Source organism: Rana temporaria, chromosome 5 (assembly GCF_905171775.1).
Source record: "Rana temporaria chromosome 5, aRanTem1.1, whole genome shotgun sequence".
Taxonomy (NCBI): domain Eukaryota; kingdom Metazoa; phylum Chordata; class Amphibia; order Anura; family Ranidae; genus Rana; species Rana temporaria.
In genome coordinates, this window is record NC_053493.1 from 418598849 (window position 1) to 418618917 (window position 20069).

The following is a 20069-nucleotide window of genomic DNA, read 5'->3' on the forward strand; positions in this document are numbered from 1 at the left end:
TTTAGCTGCATATTGGTCCGGGGCTTAAGTGGTTAAAAAACTATTTTTTTTTTCTATCGTAGGAAGAAACGATAGGGCTCCTCTCCTTTGACAGCACAGGGATGAATTAGAGTGGAGACTGCGAGCCAGGCCTTCTCCTCCAACATCAGCCCCTGACCTCACAAATGCTCTTCTGGAAGAACGGTGAAACATTCCCATAGACACCCTCCTAAACCTTGTGGACAGCCTTCCCAGAAGAGGTGAAGCTGTTATAGCTGCAAAGGGCGGGGCCAACTCAATATTGAACCCTCCGGACTAAGACTGGGAGGCCATTAAAGTTCATGTGCGTGTAAAGGCAGGCGTCCCAATACTTTTGGAAATATAGGGTATATTCTTTCATCCAGGCAGAAACTACACCTGTCACCTGTTCCCCGCTGTCAGCGTCACCTCGGGCGTCTGGACGGGATCAATAGGCAGGGCGAGGAGCGTGACAGACTCGCTTTCCTCAGTCATTATTTATGAGTCTTGTTATCAAATTAAGTGATACCAGGGATGGGGGATGGGGGGGGGGGGGGGGCGCACAAATATGTTGTCTAGAAAATAAGCGCAAACCAGTGTCTGCAGTCTGTTCTCTGTCTATAGCCGGCAGGCTCTGCTCACTGTGCCCACCATTGCAGCCTCTGCTCACTGTGCCCACCATTGCAGCCCCTGCCCACTGTGCCCACCATTGTAGCCCCTGCTCACTGTGCCCACCATTGTAGCCTCTGCTCACTGTGCCCACCATTGCAGCCCCTGCCCACTGTGCCCACCATTGTAGCCCCTGCTCACTGTGCCCACCATTGCAGCCTCTGCTCACTGTGCCCACCATTGTAGCCTCTGCTCACTGTGCCCACCATTGCAGCCCCTGCTCACTGTGCCCACCATTGTAGCCTCTGCTCACTGTGCCCACCATTGCAGCCCCTGCTCACTGTGCCCATCATTGTAGCCGCTGCTTACTGTGCCCACCATTGTAGCCTCTGCTCACTGTGCCCATCATTGTAGCTTCTGCTCACTGTGCCCACCATTGTAGCCTCTGCTCACCTGTGCCCACCGTTGTAGCCTCTGCTCACTGTGCCCACCCTTGCAGCCTCTGCTCACTGTGCCCACCATTGTAGCCTCTGCTCACCTGTGCCCACCGTTGTAGCCTCTGCTCACTGTGCCCACCATTGCAGCCTCTGATCACTGTGCCCATCATTGTAGCCTCTGCTCACTGTGCCCACCATTGCAGCCCCTGCTCACTGTGCCCACCATTGCAGCCCCTGTGTACATGGGAGGAGCCTGTGATACTTATGTACATGGGAGGAGCCTGTGATACTTATGTACATGGGAGGAGCCTGTGATACCTATGTGCATGGGAGGAGCCTGTGATACTTATGTACATGGGAGGAGCCTGTGATACTTATGTACATGGGAGGAGTCTGTGATACTTATGTACATGGGAGGAGCCTGTGATACTTATGTACATGGGAGGAGCTTGTGATACTTATGTACATGGGAGGAGCTTGTGATACTTATGTACATGGGAGGAGCCTGTGATACTTATGTACATGGGAGGAGCTTGTGATACTTATGTACATGGGAGGAGCTTGTGATACTTATGTACATGGGAGGAGCTTGTGATACTTATGTACATGGGAGGAGCTTGTGATACTTATGTACATGGGAGGAGCCTGTGATACTTATGTACATGGGAGGAGTCTGTGATACTTATGTACATGGGAGGAGCCTGTGATACTTATGTACATGGGAGGAGCTTGTGATACTTATGTACATGGGAGGAGCTTGTGATACTTATGTACATGGGAGGAGCCTGTGATACTTATGTACATGGGAGGAGCTTGTGATACTTATGTACATGGGAGGAGCTTGTGATACTTATGTACATGGGAGGAGCTTGTGATACTTATGTACATGGGAGGAGCTTGTGATACTTATGTACATGGGAGGAGCCTGCGATAATTATGTACACGGGAGGAGTCTGTGATACTTGTGTACATGGGAGGAGCCTGTGATACTTGTGTATATGGGAGGAGCCTGTGATACTTGTGTATATGGGAGGGGCCTGTGATACTTGTGTACATGGGAGGAGTCTGTGATACTTGTGTATATGGGAGGAGCCTGTGATACTTATGTAGATGTTTTTTTTTTTTACTTTTCTATTTTTAATAAATTTGCAAAGATTTCAAACTTCTTTTACGTTGTCATTATGGGGGATTGTTTGTAGAATTTTAAGGAAAAGAATGAATTCAATCCATTTTGGAATAAGGCTGTAACATAACAAAATGTGGAAAAAGCGAAGCGCTGTGAATACTTTCCGGATGCGCTGCATATCGTGGCTCAACCCAACTCCGCCCCATGGCACAAAAGTGTGTTCAAAATGATTTATCCTTTTTTAGCCTGTCTATAGAGAAACAATGGGGTAGATTCAAAAATCAATTGCGTCTGTGTACCCATAGTTACGTAACGCAATTGCTTACTTGCGCCGGCATATCGAATGCTCCTGATTCAGGAACCTCGATACGCCGACTGCAGCCTAAGATATGCCTGGCATATCTTAGGCTGCATTCTTACGATGGCCGCTAGGTGGCGTTCCCGTAGTGGTCAGCGTAGAGTATGCAAATTGCATACTAACGCCGATTCACAACCGTATGCGCGCCCTGCGTACGCAGTTTGCGTATGTCGGTTTTTGTGTAAGGCTGCCCCTGCTATTAGCAGGGGCAGCCAATGCTACGTATACCCGTTGTTCCCGCGTCGCGTTTTCGAAAAATTATGTCGTTTGCGTAAGTGAATCGTGAATGGCGCTGGACGCCATTCACGTTCACTTTGAAGCAAATGACGTCCTTGCGACGTCATTTACCGCAATGCACGTCGGGAAAGTTTCCCGACGGAGCATGCGCACTACGTTTGGCGCGGGAACGCGCCTAATTTAAATGATCCACGCCCCCTACGGGGTTCATTTAAATTGCGCGCTCTTACGCCGGGCATTTTTCAGGAGCGCCCACGCAATTTACGGAGCTACTGCTCCGTGAATCAAGCGTAGCGCAGGAAATTTACGGAGGCGCAGCGTCAAAACGGTGCGCTGCGCCTCCGTAATAAATGGGCAAATGTACCTGAATCTACCCCAGTGTTGGAATATTTTCTCCCACCCTCTGATATTGTCTGTTATCGCACACAATGTTGCCTGTGGCTGTCATCTGATTTGTCTCCACCAGATGGCGCTGGCAGTCCAGTTATGATGATAAGAGAAAATTTTATTTTCGTATAATCATCGCAGCAAAATCAATCTCTATGATTAATCATGTTTGGAAGCGAAAACAAGAAAAAAAGCTATTTTCATTTCTTTTCTTTTTTTTTTTTTCTTGTCAAAAAGTGTCAAAGTTGCTCTTTTTCTTAATAACGGCGCCTGTGACTACAATCCTCCGTCTTCATTGGCGGCGGAATGTGGGGGGGGGGGGATTCACGTTTACTGGACCGCCGTAATTTGAAATCTGCGCCGGCGTATCGTTACGCCAAATCTCAAAAGCAGATACGCTTAAAAAATAGGCTTCCTCCGCCGACGTAACTTGAATGCGGCGGCGTATAATTGTGTGCAATATTATGTTGACCGCTAGGGGCGCTTCCGTTGTTTTCGGCGTAGAATATGCAAATTACCTAGTTACGTCGATTCACGAACGTACGTGCGCCCGGCGGTAGTTTTTTACGTCGTTTGCGTAAAGGCTTTTTCGGCGTAACGTTGCTCCTGCTATTAGGAGGCGCAGCCAATGTTAAGTATGGACGCCGTTCCCGCTTCGAAATTTTAATTTTTTTACGTCGTTTGCGTAAGTCGTTCGCGAATAGGGCTGGACGTAATTTACGTTCACGCAAAACCAATACGTCGTAGCGGCGTACTTGAGAGCAATGCACACTGGGATATGCACACGGACGGCGCATGCGCACACATTTGAATTACGCGGGCTTACGCTGGCCCCATTTACGCTGCGCCGCCGCAACTTACGGAGCAAGTGCTTTGTGAATACTGCACTTGCTCCTGTAAGTTGCGTCGACGTAGCGTCAATACAATACGCTGCGCCGCCGTAACTGGGCACGCAGGTACCTGAATCTGCCCCACAGTATACACTATATCAGTGGCGGTGCGCCCATAAAGGGCACAGGAGGGGCGCCCCCTCTCTCTCCTGCCACTTCCCTCTCGCCATAGTGACCTGATGACATCACACAGTTGCTGCAGATTTGTCTCTCATTCCACCACATCCCAAAGGGTCTCTATTGGATGAGATGTGGGGAGTGTGGAGCCCATTGGAGGACAGGGACCTCATTGTCCAGTGGTGAGATGATTGGAGATTTGTGACACGGTGACATCATCCTGCTGGGAGGAGCCATCAGAAGATGGGGGCACTGGAGTCATAAAGGGATGGTCATGGTCACCAACAATACTGTGGGGTATAAATGATGCTTAATTAGTACTACGGGGCCCACATGCACCCCTTGAGGAACCTTCACACCAGGCCCTAAGCAGAGTAAGCAACTTTACTGATCATTAGGCAGAACATTCACGATGGCCAACATTGTCCTTTCCTTAGTGGCTGCCCCAGGCTACCTGCGCAGGGAGGCATCTCTGGGAAAAAGTCCAAACTGGTGAAAACTCGAACCTAGAAGTTTACATTCTTGGGAGTATTCCGAGCTTCTTAAGGCATAGTTCGGAGTCTCCGTACGTGCATTCCGGACCCGTTCTAGGATCCCCACGTCCACCGTGCTCGGGTTTACCCCTCTTCCTCCAGGATACGGGCCTCTGAGTGGCGGTGCTTCCATAAGGGGCGCAGGAGTGCCACCCCCTCTCTCCTGCCACCGCTCTATCACCATAGATAGATTTATGCATTGCATGAACCTATCTATGGTCGCTGCTGCCACCCCCTATTCGGGTGCCCGGCCTCTTGTCGGGTGCCGGGCACCTAAATTACAGTGGCCGGGGTATTTTTTGGAAGCTCCTGATTAGAGCCGTAAATATGCACCCTAAGATACGACGGCGTAGGAGACTTACGCCGCTCGTATCTTAGCCTAATTTAAGCGTATCTGGTTTCCAGAATACGCTTAGATTTACGACGGCGTAGATTCAGAGTAATGACGGCGGGCTAGATTCAGATAGGTTAGCGGATCTTTAGATCCGCGTAACCTATCTGATTTACGTTACGCGGCCGCAATTTTTTGAGGCAAGTGCTTCATTCAGAAAGCACTTGCCTCTAAAGTTGCGGCGGCGTATCGTAAATTCCCCGGCGGAATTCAAATTCCGCGGCTAGGGGGCGTGTACAATTTAAATCAGGCGCGTCCCCCACGCCGATCGAACAGCGCATGCGCCGTCCGCAAATTTTCTCAGCGTGCATTGCTCCAAATGACGTTAACGTAAATTACGTCCGGCCGTATTCGCGAACGACTTACGCAAACGACGTAAAAAATTCAAAACTCTGCGCGGGAACCACGACCATACTTAACATAGGATACGCCGCACTTACCCCTCCTATAGCAGGGGTAACTTTCCGCCGGAAAAAAACGAACGCAAACGACGTAAAAAAAAAAGCGCCAGGCGGTCATTCGTTTCTGAATCGGCGTAAATGCTCATTTCCATATCCGACACGTAAAAGATATGGAAGCGCCACCTAGCGGCCGGCCTGGAATTGCAGCCTAAGATCCGACGGTGTAAGTCACTTACACCTGTCGGATCTTAGGCATATCTATGCGTAACCCAGAGGCGTTGCTAGGGGGGTGCGGGGGGTGCGGGCTGCCCCAGGTGACACCCACTAGAGGGGTGACACCATCCCGATTTAAAAAAATTGGGATGGTGGGGGGGGGGGGGGCCGGCTCCCCCCCCCCACGACTGCAGCGATGAGCGCCGTGGAATCGTAGCGCCGAGCGCCGCGGTACAAGAGGAGGGGGGTTGCGGGGTGACACCGCAGCACCATCCATCCCCTCCTCTCACAGCCACGGGCTGTTAGCGGTGGTCGGCAGTCGGCACACAGGCACAGCCCCCTCCTCTCTGTTTGTGTGTACAGAGGGGGAGGGGCCGAGGGGACCTTCTGTCCATGTGCCGTGGCGCTGCCTGCGATGATCTGAGGTACTGAATGGGGAGGGGGGGTGTTTGCACCTGGGGGGATTTCACTGAAGGGGTGGGGGGGATGTACTAAGGGGGTGTTTGCACTGAGGGGGTTTTCACTAAGGGGGGTTTGCACTGAGGGGGGGTTGTACTAAGGGGGGGGTGTTTGCACTGGGGGTTTGCACTGAGGGGGGGGTTTGAACTGAGGGGGGGTTGCACTAAGGGGGGGTGTCTGCACTGAGGGGGTGTCTGCACTGAAGGGGGGTCTGTGTAACATGCAGGGGTCCAGAGGTGCAGGTGGCTGTGTAATGTAAAAGGGGTGCAGTGATGCAGGGTGCTGTGTAATGTAAAGGGGTGCAGAGGGCTGTGTAGTGTAAAAGGGTCCAGAGGTGCAGGGGGCTATGTGATGTAAAGGGGTGCAGAGGTGCAGGCGGCTGTGTAATGTAAAAGGGGTGCAGTGATGCAGGGTGCTGTGCAATGTAAAAGGGTCCAGAGATGCAGGGTGCTGTGTAATGTAAAGGGGTCCCGTGATGCAGGGTGCTGTGTAATGTAAAGGGGTCCAGAGGTGCAGGGGGCTATGTGATGTAAAGGGGTCCAGTGGTGCAGGGGCTGTGTAATGTAAAGAGGTGCAGGGTGCTGTGTAATGTAAAGGGGCCCAGAGGTGCAGGGTGCTGTGTAATGTAAAAGGGTCCAGAGGTGAAGGGGGCTGTGAGATGTAGAGGGGTCCAGTGATGCAGGGTGCTGTGTAATTTTAAAGGGGTCCAGTGATGCAGGGGGCTGTGTAATGTAAAGGGGTCCAGTGATGCAGGGGGCTGTGTAATGTAAAGGGGTCCAGTGATGCAGGGGGCTGTGTAATGTAAAGGGGTCCATTGATGCAGGGTGCTGTGCAATGTAAAGGGGTCCAGAGGTGCAGGGTGCTGTGCAATGTAAAGGGGTCCAGAGGTGCAGGGTGCTGTGCAATGTAAAGGGGTGCAGGGTGCTGTGCAATGTAAAGGGGTCCAGAGGTGCAGTTGTGGAGAGGGGTACACAGTAGTAACAAAAAGATATTGAAGGATGCAGAGGTATGCAGGGGGCACAGTGGGGTGTTTTTACATTTTAACGTGTGGGGGGGGGGTGCCAGATATTGGATCCGCCCCGGGTGCCAAATGCTCTAGGTACGCCCCTGGCCTATAGGCTCCTGAGATGTGAATTCCGGTTCTGGAGAAAGAGAGGTGGGGGGAGGGGACAAAGAAAAATGGAGAGAAAGAAGAAGGGATAGAAGGAACAAGAAAGATGGATAGGAAGAGAGAGAAAAGGGGAAGAAAGGAGAACAGAGAGCAAACAGTAGGGTAAAAAATATTTGAAAAATGTTATTGGGGGGGGGGGGGTAACACCATATTTTACCGCACCAGGTGACACCAACCCTAGTGACGCCACTGGCGTAACCTGATTCTATGAATCAGGCGCATAGATACGACGGCCGGACTCAGAGATACGACGGCGTATCTTCTTTCTGAATCCGGCCCGGCGTATCTACTGATTCGCCGGCGTAACTCTCTATGAATCTAGCCCACTTTGAAGAGCCCAGTGGCTCAGGCTAGCCTGACAAACGAGGTTGCCCTCTGGTGGTTACCAGAGAATAGTGCATGCATGTCAGAGCAAAAGTTAAAATCGTCCAGATTCCATTTATTGCTAGTGTGCTAAAAAGACTTCCAACGCGTTTCAGGGAGTCAAAGGCATTGCCCCTTCATCTGCTGATAGAAATCACGGGGCCCTATACAGCCTACCTGACAGGGCCCCTTTCCCCTGGCCGAAAGTGACTGAGGACATACATTTATCAGTCCCTGTATATTCAGCTGCGTAGATACGTGAATAGGAAGCGCTCCGGGGTCTTCCTGCTCACTCACAAACTGATGCATAGTTGTGAATGGACACAGGAGTGATTGGCACTGATGACTCACTGTGTTCATTCAGGACTGGAAGGGGCCAGTAAACTACTACTTCAGTAAATCACTACCCCAGGCGCCGCTACCAGCTACATAGTCACCTATTGAAACTCAAGTGCTGTATAACAGAAGTAGTTGCCACCAAGCAAACAGACGCAATCCTCTGTATGAAGTCCAGGAGCCCCGCTTGCCGTGGCCAACCATGAGGCTCATCAGTGATGCCGGGAACCAAGAAGCGAGACCTGTCATAAAAATGTTGCTTAATAATGGTTTGCTAAATTCTCAGTCAGATCCCATCAGGGGGCAGATCCTCAGAGAGAGTACGCCGGCGTATCTACTGATACGCCGGCGTACTTCCAAATTTCCCGCGTCGTATCTTTAGTTTGAATCCTCAAACCAAGATACGACGGCATCTGGGTTAGATCCGACAGGCGTACGGCTTCGGAACGTAGATGCAATACTTCGGCGTCCGCTGGGTGGCGTCGTTTTCCGCGTCGGGTATGCAAATTAGCTATTTCCGACGATCCACGAACGTACGCGCGGCCGTCGCATTCCTTTACGTCGTCTCTAGTCGGCTTTTCCCGGCGTATAGTTAAACCTGCTATTTTGCGGCGTATAGTTAGACTTGCCATGTTAAGTATGGCCGTCGTTGCCGCGTCGAAATTTGAATATTTTTTTTTTTTTTTTTTTGCGTAAGTCGTCCCTGAATCGGAATGTACGTAAGTCCCGTCTTAGTTGAAAAAAATTACGTCCCAGCGACGTCATTTAGCGCAATGCACGCCGGGAAATTTCGGGACGACGCATGCGCAGTTCATTCGGCGCGGGGACGCGCTTCATTTAAATGAAACCCGCCCCCTAATCGCCGATTTGAATTTCGCCGCCAGATATACACTAAGCCGCCGTAACTTACGACGCAAATTCTTTGAGGATTCAAAGCAGCCAAAAGTAAGTTACAGCGGCGTAGCTTATCTCACATACGCTGTGCCGATCTATTTGTATGTGGATCTGGCCCAGAGAATCTATGGGGTGCGAGACGGGAAATCTGAGTTCTTCTTCTTCCTCTGTAGAAACGGAAATATGGATTTTAGTTAATTATCATTCCGAACGTATTTGTTTGTAAAGCGAAAAAAGCTAAAATGAATTTCTCTGATTTTTCCATTTTAGGCCCCCACAGATCCCCCGAAGCAGAAGCCGGACCCGGTGAACTCAGAGACGGTGGTGTTCTGGGGACTGCGGCTGTGGCAAGTGATCGGCGTCTTCTCCATCTTCGTCCTGGCCGTCAGTAAGTCCATCAGCCTGCTTCACTTTAACCCCTTCCATACCGGGCTTTTATACCCACTTCAATACCGGGCTTTTATAACCACCTCCATACCGCGCCTATTCTGGCACTTCTCTCCTACATGTACAAATCATCATTCTTTTGCTAGAAAATTACTCAGAACCCCCCAAACATTATATATGTTTTTTTTTAGCAGACACCCTAGGGAATAAAATTGCGGTCTTTTTTATCTTGCACCGTATTTGCGCAATAATTTTTCAAACGCCTTTTTTTGGAAAAAAAAAAGTTTTTTTTTTTATGAATTAAAAAATAACAAAACAGTAAAGTTAGCTCAATTTTTTTTGGTAAAATATGAAAGATGATGTTACACCGAGTAAATAGATACCTAACATGTCACACTTTAAAATTGCGCACACTCGTGGAATGGCGCCAAACTTTGTTACTTAAAAATCTCCATAGGCGACGCTTTGACATTTTTTACAGGTTACCAGTTTAGAGTTACAGAGGAGGTCTAGTGCTAGAATTGTTGCTGGCGCTCTAACGCACGCGGCGACACCTCACATTTGTGCTTTGAACGACGTTTACATATGTGGGCAGGACTTACGTGTGCGTTCGCTTCTGAGCGCGAGCTACCGGGGCGTTTTAATTTTTATTTTTGTTATTTGTTATTTTACTTATTTATTTATTTTTTACACTTTTTTAAAAAAATATTTTTTATCGCTTTTATTTCTATTACAGGGATTGCAAAAATCCCTTGTAATAGGAATGTGTGTGACAGGTCCTCTTTATGGAGAGAGGCGGGGTCAATAAGACCCCACATCTCTCCTCCAGGCTGGAAAGCATGAGATTGTGAAAAAAATTCACAGAACTCTTGCTTACTAGCCGCGATTGCGGATTTGTTTACTTACGGGTACCCGGGCGTGATGTCATCACATCGCGCCCGGGCCTCCGACGGTCATAGAGATGACTGGTGAACATCTGGTCACCAGTCATCTCTATGCTTCCTATACGGTACTGGGCGATCTTTTCTCCGGGCCCCCGATGGCACGGGAGAGCCCGTGAAGCACCGGATGGCGGTGGGAGGGGGGGGCGTCCCCTCCCGCCGCCTATAAGAACGATCAATCGGTGGAACCGCCGCTATGATCATTCTTATGGTGCGCAGGATCGCCGCCGGAACACAATGATATCTGAATGATGCCTGTAGCTGCACCCATCAGTCAGATATCACCGCACAAAGTCCAGGACGTCATATGACGTCCACCCGGGATAAGACACCCCCTCTGTGGACGTCATATGACGGTGTGCGGTATTGAAGTGGTTAAAGTGTAACTTCACTTTTCTTAACCACTTGCCGACTGCCGCATGTATATTTACGTCGGCAGAATGGCACGGCTGCGCAAAGGGACGTACCGGTACGCCCCTTTAAATTTGCCGCCCACGGCGCGCATGGGCCCCCGCCGCACGCTCAGTGAGCGTGCCCGTGGGTCCCGCAGACTCGATGTCCACGGTCGATTCACGGGAGCGGCAGAACGGGGAGATGACTATGTAAACAAGGTATTTCCCTGTTCTGCCTAGTGACAGGACACTGATCACTGCTCCATGTGATCGGTAGCAGTGATCACTGTCGTGTCACTGGTAGCCCATCCCCCACACAGTTAGAATCACTCCCTAGGACACACTTAACCTCTTGATTGCCCCCTAGTGTTTAACCCCTTCCCTGCCAGTGCAGTGATCTGTCGTGTCACTCGTAACCCAGCCCCCCCCCACAGTTAAAATCGCTCACTAGGACACACTTAACCCCTTCCTCGCCCCCTAGTGTTAACCCCTTCCCTGCCAGTGTCATTTACACAGCAATCAGTTCATTTTTATAGCACTGATCAATGTATAAATGACAATGGTCCCAAAATGGTGTCAAAAGTGTCCGATGTGTCCACCATAATGCCGCAGTCACGACAAAAAATCGCAGATCGCCGCCATTACTAATAAAAATGTTTTTTTTTTTATAAAAATGCCATAAAACTATCCCCTATTTTGTAGACGCTATAACTTTTCGCGCAAGCCAATCAATAAACGCTTATTGCGTTTTTTTTTTTATCAAAAATAGGTAGAAGAATACGTATCGGACTAAACTAAGGACATTTTTTGTTTTTTTATATATTTTTGGGGCATATTTATTATAGCAAAAAGTACAAAACATTGATTTTTTTTCAAAATTGTCGCTCTATTTTTGTTTATAGCGCAAAAAATAAAAACCGCAGAGGTGATCAAATACCACCAAAAGAAATCTCTATTTGTGGGAAAAAAGACGCCAATTTTGTTTGGGCACAGCGTCGCACGACCGCGCAATTGTCAGTTAAAGCCTTCCCTCCCCAACTCCATCAATGAGCCTTCCCTTCCCACCTCCATCAATGAGCCTTCCCTTCCCACCTCCATCAATGAGCCTTCCCTCCCCACCTCCATCAATGAGCCTTCCCTCCCCACCTCCATCAATGAGCCTTCCCTCCCCACCTCCATCAATGAGCCTTCCCTCCCCCACCTCCATCAATGAGCCTTCCCTCCCCATTTCCATCAATGAGCCTTCCCTCCCCACCTCCATCAATGAGCCTTCCCTCCCCACCTCCATCAATGAGCCTTCCCTCCCCACCTCCATCAATGAGCCTTCCCTCCTCCACCACCATCAATGAGCCTTCCCTCCCCACCTCCATCAATGAGCCTTCCCCCTACCCACCTCCATCAATGGGCCTTCACTCCCCCACCTCCATCAATGAGCCTTCCCTCCCCGCCTCCATCAATGAGCCTTCCCTCCCCCACCTCCATCAATGAGCCTTCCCTCCCCACCTCCATCAATGAGCCTTCCCTCCCCACCTCCATCAATGAGACTTCCCTCTCCCACCTCCATCAATGAGCCTTTCCTCCCCACCTCCATCAATGAGCCTTCCCTCCCCCCACCTCCATCAATGAGTCTTCCCTCCCCACCTCCATCAATGAGCCTTCCCTCCCCACCTCCATCAATGAGCCTTCCCTCCCCACCTCCATCAATGAGTCTTCCCTCCCCACCTCCATCAATGAGCCTTCCCTCCCCACCTCCATCAATGAGCCTTCCCTCCCCACCACCATGAATGAGCCTTCCCTCCCCACCTCCATCAATAAGCCTTCCCTCCCCACCTCCATCAATGAGCCTTCCCTCCCCACCTCCATCAATGAGCCTTCCCTCCCCACCTCCATCAATGAGCCTTCCCTCCCCACCTCCATCAATGAGCCTTCCCTCCCCACCTCCATCAATAAGCCTTCCCTCCCCACCTCCATCAATGAGCCTTCCCTCCCCACCTCCATCAATGAGCCTTCCCTCCCCACCTCCATCAATGAGCCTTCCCTTCCCACCCCTTATCAATGAGCCTTCCCTCCCCACCGCCATCAATGAGCCCCCCCCCCCCACCCCTTATCAATGAGCCTTCCCTCCCCACCGCCATCAATGAGCCCCCCCCCCCCCACATCTATCAATGGGCCTTGGTCATGACCCTGTTGCCGGTTTTCCTTCCTTTAGTGGATCTGGTCCACTTCTCTACCAGAAAAAGACTTGTGCAGGTACAGCCGGAGAGACTAGGGGCCAGATTCAGAAAGCATTTACGTTGGCGTATCTCCAGATACGCCGCTGTAATTTCAAATGCCGCCATAACTTAGGGCGCAAGTTCTTTCTGAATACGGTACTCGCCTCTCTAAGTTACGGCGGCGTAGCGTATATGAGATGCGCTACGCCCGCCGAAAGTTACGCCATTCTTTCTGAATCTGGCCCTAGGATTTATTTTTATGCGTGGAACCTGACCAAGTTGTCGGATGTTGGAGATTGTATTAATGCTTTTCTGATGCGGTAGCGTTCGGACTCTTCCTAACCGAATTCGAAGCTGCCTAACCCAAGATATGGCAAAAACAAGTCCACTCTCATTACAATTATTATTATTATTATTATTATTATTAATAATAATTATGAATTCTTTAATTATTACTCATTTTAATTCTATTAATTTCATTATTTTATGTTTTAGTTAATCATATTATTTAATTAATTGTTTTAATTTATCAAACCATTATCAATTATTTAAGTAATACATTAAGGGCCAAATTCTCAAAAGCGATACGACGGTGTATCTCTGTTTCTGAGCCCGGGTATCTATGCGAGTGATTCTTAGAGTCATTTACGCATAGATACGGCGTAAATCCGACTGGCGTAAGTCACTTACACCGTCGGATCTTAGATGTAATTCCACGCTGGCCGCAAGATGGCGTTTACGACGATTTCTCATTTGTCTATGCAAATGAGCCTGATACGCCGATTCCCGAACGATTTTGCGCCGCCTCGTCGTCGTTTACGTAGTTTACGTAAGGTTACCCCTGCTATATGAGGGGTAACCTTACGTCGGTCCGCCGTATGCCATGTTAAGTATGGCCGTCGGGACAGCGTCGGGTTTTTCCGTCGTTTACGTCGTTTACGTAAATCGTCGTGAATAGGGCTGTGCGTTAATTACGTTCACGTCGCAACCAATGTATTTGCGGCGTACTACGGAGCATGCGCAGTGGCCTACGTTTAAGGCCGGCGCATGCGCAGATCGTTCGGCACAGGGGCGCCCTTAATTTAAATACAAGCCGCCCCCTTTGATTTACGCGGGGATACGCCGGGCCATTTAGACTACGCCGCAAATTACGGAGCAAGTGCTTGGAGAATACGGCACTTGCTCCAGTAAGTTGCGGCGTAGTGTTAATGGCATACGCTACGCTACTCCGCAATGTACGAGAATCTGCCCCTATATATTTCTTTAATTATTAAAGATCAATAATTATTATTAATACTAGTTATTATTATTTAAGCTTTAAAACTTATAAAAAAAAAGAAGAAAAAAAAAAGGAACACCAAATTCTCTTTATGTCATTACAAAAAAAACAACAAATATTCCAATGTATAAAAAGAAGAAGAAAGGGGTGGCACATTACTTGCAGAACACATCCTTTATTCTTTATTTATTGGTCACAGAGCCGGATGTTCAATAAAATATTAATACCATTTAGGAACCGTGAATCTCACACCACCTATAGCTATCATCATAATACTGCAAACGTAATCATTTTCATGGCGCCCAACATATTCATACGCGGAAATATTTCTCATTAGGAGTGGTCTCCGTTCATCAATGAATGATCAGCTGTGTAAAGAGAAAAAGTAAAATTGCATAATCCATTCCAGGAGCACGAGGGACATAGGGATGTATTATTAAACATGCTGAGCTATTTATCCTACAAAACTGCCTGTACATTTGTACAGAAGCAATGCGCCGTCATTGAGTTGTTGATGAAGGTGGGGGGGGGGGGGGTGCAAGCTGTCTGACATCCACAGAAGGCTACAGAATGGTTACAGAGATGACACCTTTAATGAGCAATGTCTTGTCATTGGTGGCTTTTGTCAATGGTGTCATCTCCGTAACCATTCTGAAGCCTTCTGTGGATGCCGGACATCCTGCACCCGCCTCCTTCATCAACAACTCCGTGACAGCCAGGGGCGTTGCTAGGCTAGGTGCCAAAAAGACCAGGGGCTTCAGCCCGAAGCCAAGCCGGCACTGGGGGGGGGGGGGGGGGAGGGCAAGGTGGAGTGGCGCGGGGTGACCTACCTGACACACATACCCTGTTCTACGTGTGTAGAACACTGACCTGACCTCACTGACCTGTCCTACATACACTGACCTGACTTGCATACACTGACCTGACCTCACTGACCTGTCCTACATACACTGACCTGACCCACTGACCTGACCTACATACACTGACCTGACCCACTGACCTGACCTACATACACTGACCTGACCCACTGACCTGACCTACATACACTGACCTGACCTCACTGACCTGTCCTACATACACTGACCTGACCTCACTGACCTGTCCTACATACACTGACCTGACCTCACTGACCTGTCCTACATACACTGACCTGACCTCACTGACCTGTCCTACATACACTGACCTGACCTCACTGACCTGTCCTACATACACTGACCTGACTCACTGACCTACATACACTGACCTGACCTCACTGACCTGTCCTATATACACTGACCTGACCTCACTGACCTGTCCTACATACACTGACCTGACCTCACTGACCTGTCCTACATACACTGACCTGACCTCACTGACCTGTCCTACATACACTGACCTGACCTCACTGACCTGTCCTACATACACTGACCTGACCTCACTGACCTGTCCTACATACACTGACCTGACCCACTGACCTGACCTACATACACTGACCTGACCCACTGACCTGACCTACATACACTGACCTGACCTACATACGCTGACCTGACCCACTGACCTGACCTCAATGACCTGACCTCACTGACCTGTCCTACATACACTGACCTGACCTCACTGACCTGTCCTACATACACTGACCTGACCTCACTGACCTATCCTACATACACTGACCTGACCTCACTGACCTGTCCTACATACACTGACCTGACCTCACTGACCTGTCCTACATACACTGACCTGACCCACTGACCTGACCTACATACACTGACCTGACCCACTGACCTGACCTACATACATTGACCTGACCCACTGACCTGACCTACATACACTGACCTGACCCACTGACCTGACCTCAATGACCTGACCTCACTGACCTGTCCTACATACACTGACCTGACCTCACTGACCTGTCCTACATACACTGACCTGACCTCACTGACCTGTCCTACATACACTGACCTGACCTTACTGACCTGTCCTACATACACTGACCTGACCTCACTGACCTGTCCTACATACACTGACCTGACCTCACTGACCTGTCCTACATACACTGACCTGACCCACTGACCTGACCTCACTGACCTGACCTACATACATACACAATTACTGACGTCACCTACCTCAGCTGTTGATGCGGCGCCGGCACGCCCAATGTGCCCATCATAGCAATCATGGAGCCAAGGAGGAGAGACCCTGGAGAGCCGCCGAGCAGGGAGTGGAGATGTGGCGCGGCGGCCAGCCATGGTGTGCGTGTGCCCGTCATACATCTGCACACAGTCAGCCAGAGGAGGCTCAGGAGCCATGGAGACGCCTCCCCCCCCCCCCCCCAATGTAAGCAGTGCTGTCCTGGTAGTCAGGTCAGGGTACTCACTGGTGCTTAAAAAGCAGTCTGTAAACCTTCTAAAGCAGCCTTCAGAAGAAGGTCCATCTTCCATGTCTGCCCTTCGGAGGACGGGATGTAGGAGCCGCTCAGGTGACGCTCAGGCTCCCGGGATGCGGCTGTGTCTGAGGCTCTAGCTAGGAGAGAAGTGCAGCGAGTCCGGTGTATCTGAGTGTGCGGAGAGTCCTCCTCTCCGCTCTCCATCTCTGCCCACCACACTGTATGTCCCCCCAGAGCCTCCGAACCGAGCGGATAACGCATGGCGGCGCCGCATCGGGCGGCAGTGTAATTCCCGCTTTCTAAGCTTCCGGCGCCTATAATGGATGTCACACGTCACGCGGTCCCGGATTGGACAAGTGGAACGTCCATCATAGGCGCTGCGGACTCCAGAAGGCGGGACCTGCTGTGTCACTCGGCGGCGCTCGTAAATGAAATGGTCCCTGCTCGGCGGCACTCGGGGCTAATAGTTAAAGCGGAGTTCCGGCCACAATTTCACTTTTTAAATATAAATACCCCTGTAATACACAAGCTTAATGTATTCTAGTAAAGTTAGTCGGTAAACTAAGGTCCGTTTTGTTAGGTTGTTACAGCATTTAGACACTTTATAAAATAGAAATTGACTGGGGCCATCTTAAGTGTGGGCATCATGAAGCCAGACTGTATGACTTCCTGGATTTCAGCCTTGCAGATCTCGCACATGCTCAGTGCTGCACAAGCAGTGTCAGATCAGGTTTCAGCACCTGTGCTGTCCAAATCACATGATTCTTCGAGACTGGGGAGTGCACAGACTCCTGGAAAGTTACACCCACTACATTCCCAGGAGTCTGTGCGGTGCATTAAGCACCTAGGTGCAGGAAGTGGGAAGATTAACTATTCTGCCTAGCAACAACACTTTGAAGGCATCTAAAAAAAAAAAAAAAAATCGTAAAGAACTAATGACATTTTTTTAAAACTACTGATGTAATGTTATATTTATGGGTGGAACTCCACTTTAAATGCTTCATCGCCGAGACTCGGGGCTTTTCATCGACCGAATCGGGGCTCCAGCCTCCCCAGCCCACCCCTAACAACGCCCCTGGTGACAGCACATTGCTTCTGCTTGGAATCCATTAATTACATGCAGTGAAAAACAAAAAGAGTTACTATAGAGGAAGGGTTGCTCTACCAACATGTGTTAAACAATCTATGTAAGCTAATAAAAAAGTTATGTCCATTTTTGCATTACTTTCGGTCAGTACAGGGACAGGTTTGTCTTGCCCCAGGGCCAAGGACACCTCCCCCTTTGCTAATGCATGCTGTAGACTGGGTTTACTGCCCTGTGTCCATGTTCTGTCCCTTTGCTCAGCTGTGCTCAGGGCAGCTGTCCCTCCTGCCCACCCCTTGTCCTGGCTCTACTTTCAGTACAGCCCTTATATATATATATAAAATTACATTTTCCTAACTTTTCACTACATGTGCGGCGGACTCCCTTTCTATCACCAGTAACACCTTTCCTATAGCAGAACGATGGCTCGGAGGGGGTTCCATTGTTCTGACTGGACATCATATGACATCCTTAAGAACAAATCGCCCGTTCGCGCCCCCCGGGTGACTCGCCCAAACCCATTGCATATCCGATCACGTTAAAGAGCCTATGACATAGGCTCTTTACCACGTGATCAGCTGTGACCAATCACAGCTGATCACAGTATGAATAGGAAGTTCAAGTTATTGGCATTCCTCTATTCACGCTGACAGGGCTTGAGTAGAGGAGAGCCAATAAGAGGCTTTCCTGACAAGGGGGGGGGGGGATCTGCACAGATTAACAGTGCATTGATTATCATCAGTGCAGCCCCCTGAGCAATGCCCACCTGTGCCCACCAGTGATGCCAATCAGTGCCCATCCTGTTGCATTTCAGTGCCCGTATCTAGTGATTTACATATTCTACGCCGACCGCAATGGAAGCGCCACCTAGCGGCCAGCCTAAATATTGCACCCTAAGATAGGACGGCGAAGCCGTCGTATCTTAGCTAGGTTTAAGTGTATCTCTGTTTGAGAATACACTTTAAACTTAGGTCGGCGCAGATTCCGAGTTAGGTCGGCGTGTCTACTGATACGCCGACCTAACTCTATGTGAATCTAGCTAAGAAACTGTAAAAGAAAATGTGGCTTTTTTTTCCCCCTCCAGGTCTGTTATCCATTCATGAAGAATACTGTGAATCAGAAAAAATACCACCTTATGGTCACTAGATGGAGCTGACGATCATAGGAAAGAAATACTAATTTATTATGACCATCAGTTCCATCAATTGGTCATAATGTGTAATTTTCCTGATGCACTCCGATCTTTATGAATGAATAACATATCATGAGAACATAATAATACCATTACATTTTGCCCCCCCCCGTTTGCACAGGACGGATGTATAAAGATGAATAGCTCTGCATTTCTTTTATAAATACCTCTCTGTGTTTCCAATACTTCTGGAATTGATCATGCAATTATATTTGTCTCTGTAGCTGTTTTCTTATTAATGAACAAAGAAATCTGTCGGTGGGAAATCATCTTTCAGTGTATGAATGTATTGGATGCCATGAACGTGATACATATGTATTATTATGGTAATAGCTAAACATGTCCGGGGCGTGAGATTCATTGTTCCTAAATGGTTTTAATATTTTATTGAATGTGAAGCTCTGTGCGCAATACACAAAGAATAACGGATGTCATTCGCAGGTAATGGGTCTCCTTCGTTCTTTACATTTTTAATTTATTTTAAGTTTAATTTCAGCTGTAGTCACTTGGCTTTAGTGTTCCTTTGTTGCTGATTGATGGACTTACCCCTGTGACCCCCCCCCCCCCTACCAACATTGTGAGCAATTATAGTAATAATGGAATGGAAAAATATGTAATCATGAGTGCTCGTTGGAAGTAAATATGGTCGTTTAACCACTTAAGGACCGGACCAATATGCTGCTAAATGACCCAAGGGGTTTTTACAATTCGGCACTGCGTCGCTTTAACAGACAATTGTGCGGTCGTGCGACGTGGCTCCCAAACAAAATTGGCATCCTTCTTTCCCCACAAATAGAGCTTTCGTTTGGTGGTATTTGATCACCTCTGCGGTTTTTATTTTTTGCGCTATAAACAAAAATAGAGCGACAATTTTGAAAAAAATGCAATATTTTTTACTTTTTGCTATAATAAATATCCCCCAAAAACATATATAAAAAATTTGTTTTCCCTCAGTTTAGGCCGATACGTATTCTTCTACCTATTTTTGGTAAAAAAAAATCGCAATAAGCGTTTATCGATTGGTTTGCGCAAAATTTATAGCGTTTACAAAATAGGGGATAGTTTGTTTTTTTTTACTACTAATGGCGGCGATCAGCAATTTTTTTTCGTGACTGCGACATTATGGCGGACACTTGGGACAATTTTGACACATTTATGGGACCATTGTCATTTTCACAGCAAAAAATGCATTTAAATTGCATTGTTTATTGTGAAAATGACAGTTGCAGTTTGGGAGTTAACCACTGGGGGCGCTGTAGGAGTTAGGGTTCACCTAGTGTGTGTTTACAACTGTAGGGGG

General features: G+C 48.8%; 1 protein-coding gene across 1 annotated transcript in view; it reads left to right on the forward strand.

Annotated features, from left to right (window-relative positions):
- The window catches only part of TMIE (transmembrane inner ear), a 112825-nt gene that overhangs the window by 34889 nt on the left and 57867 nt on the right, over positions 1–20069 (forward strand). The window contains exon 2 of the mRNA XM_040355212.1: positions 9190–9307. Coding sequence (XP_040211146.1) covers positions 9190–9307 — 118 coding nt within the window. The remainder of the gene's footprint in view (positions 1–9189; positions 9308–20069) is intronic.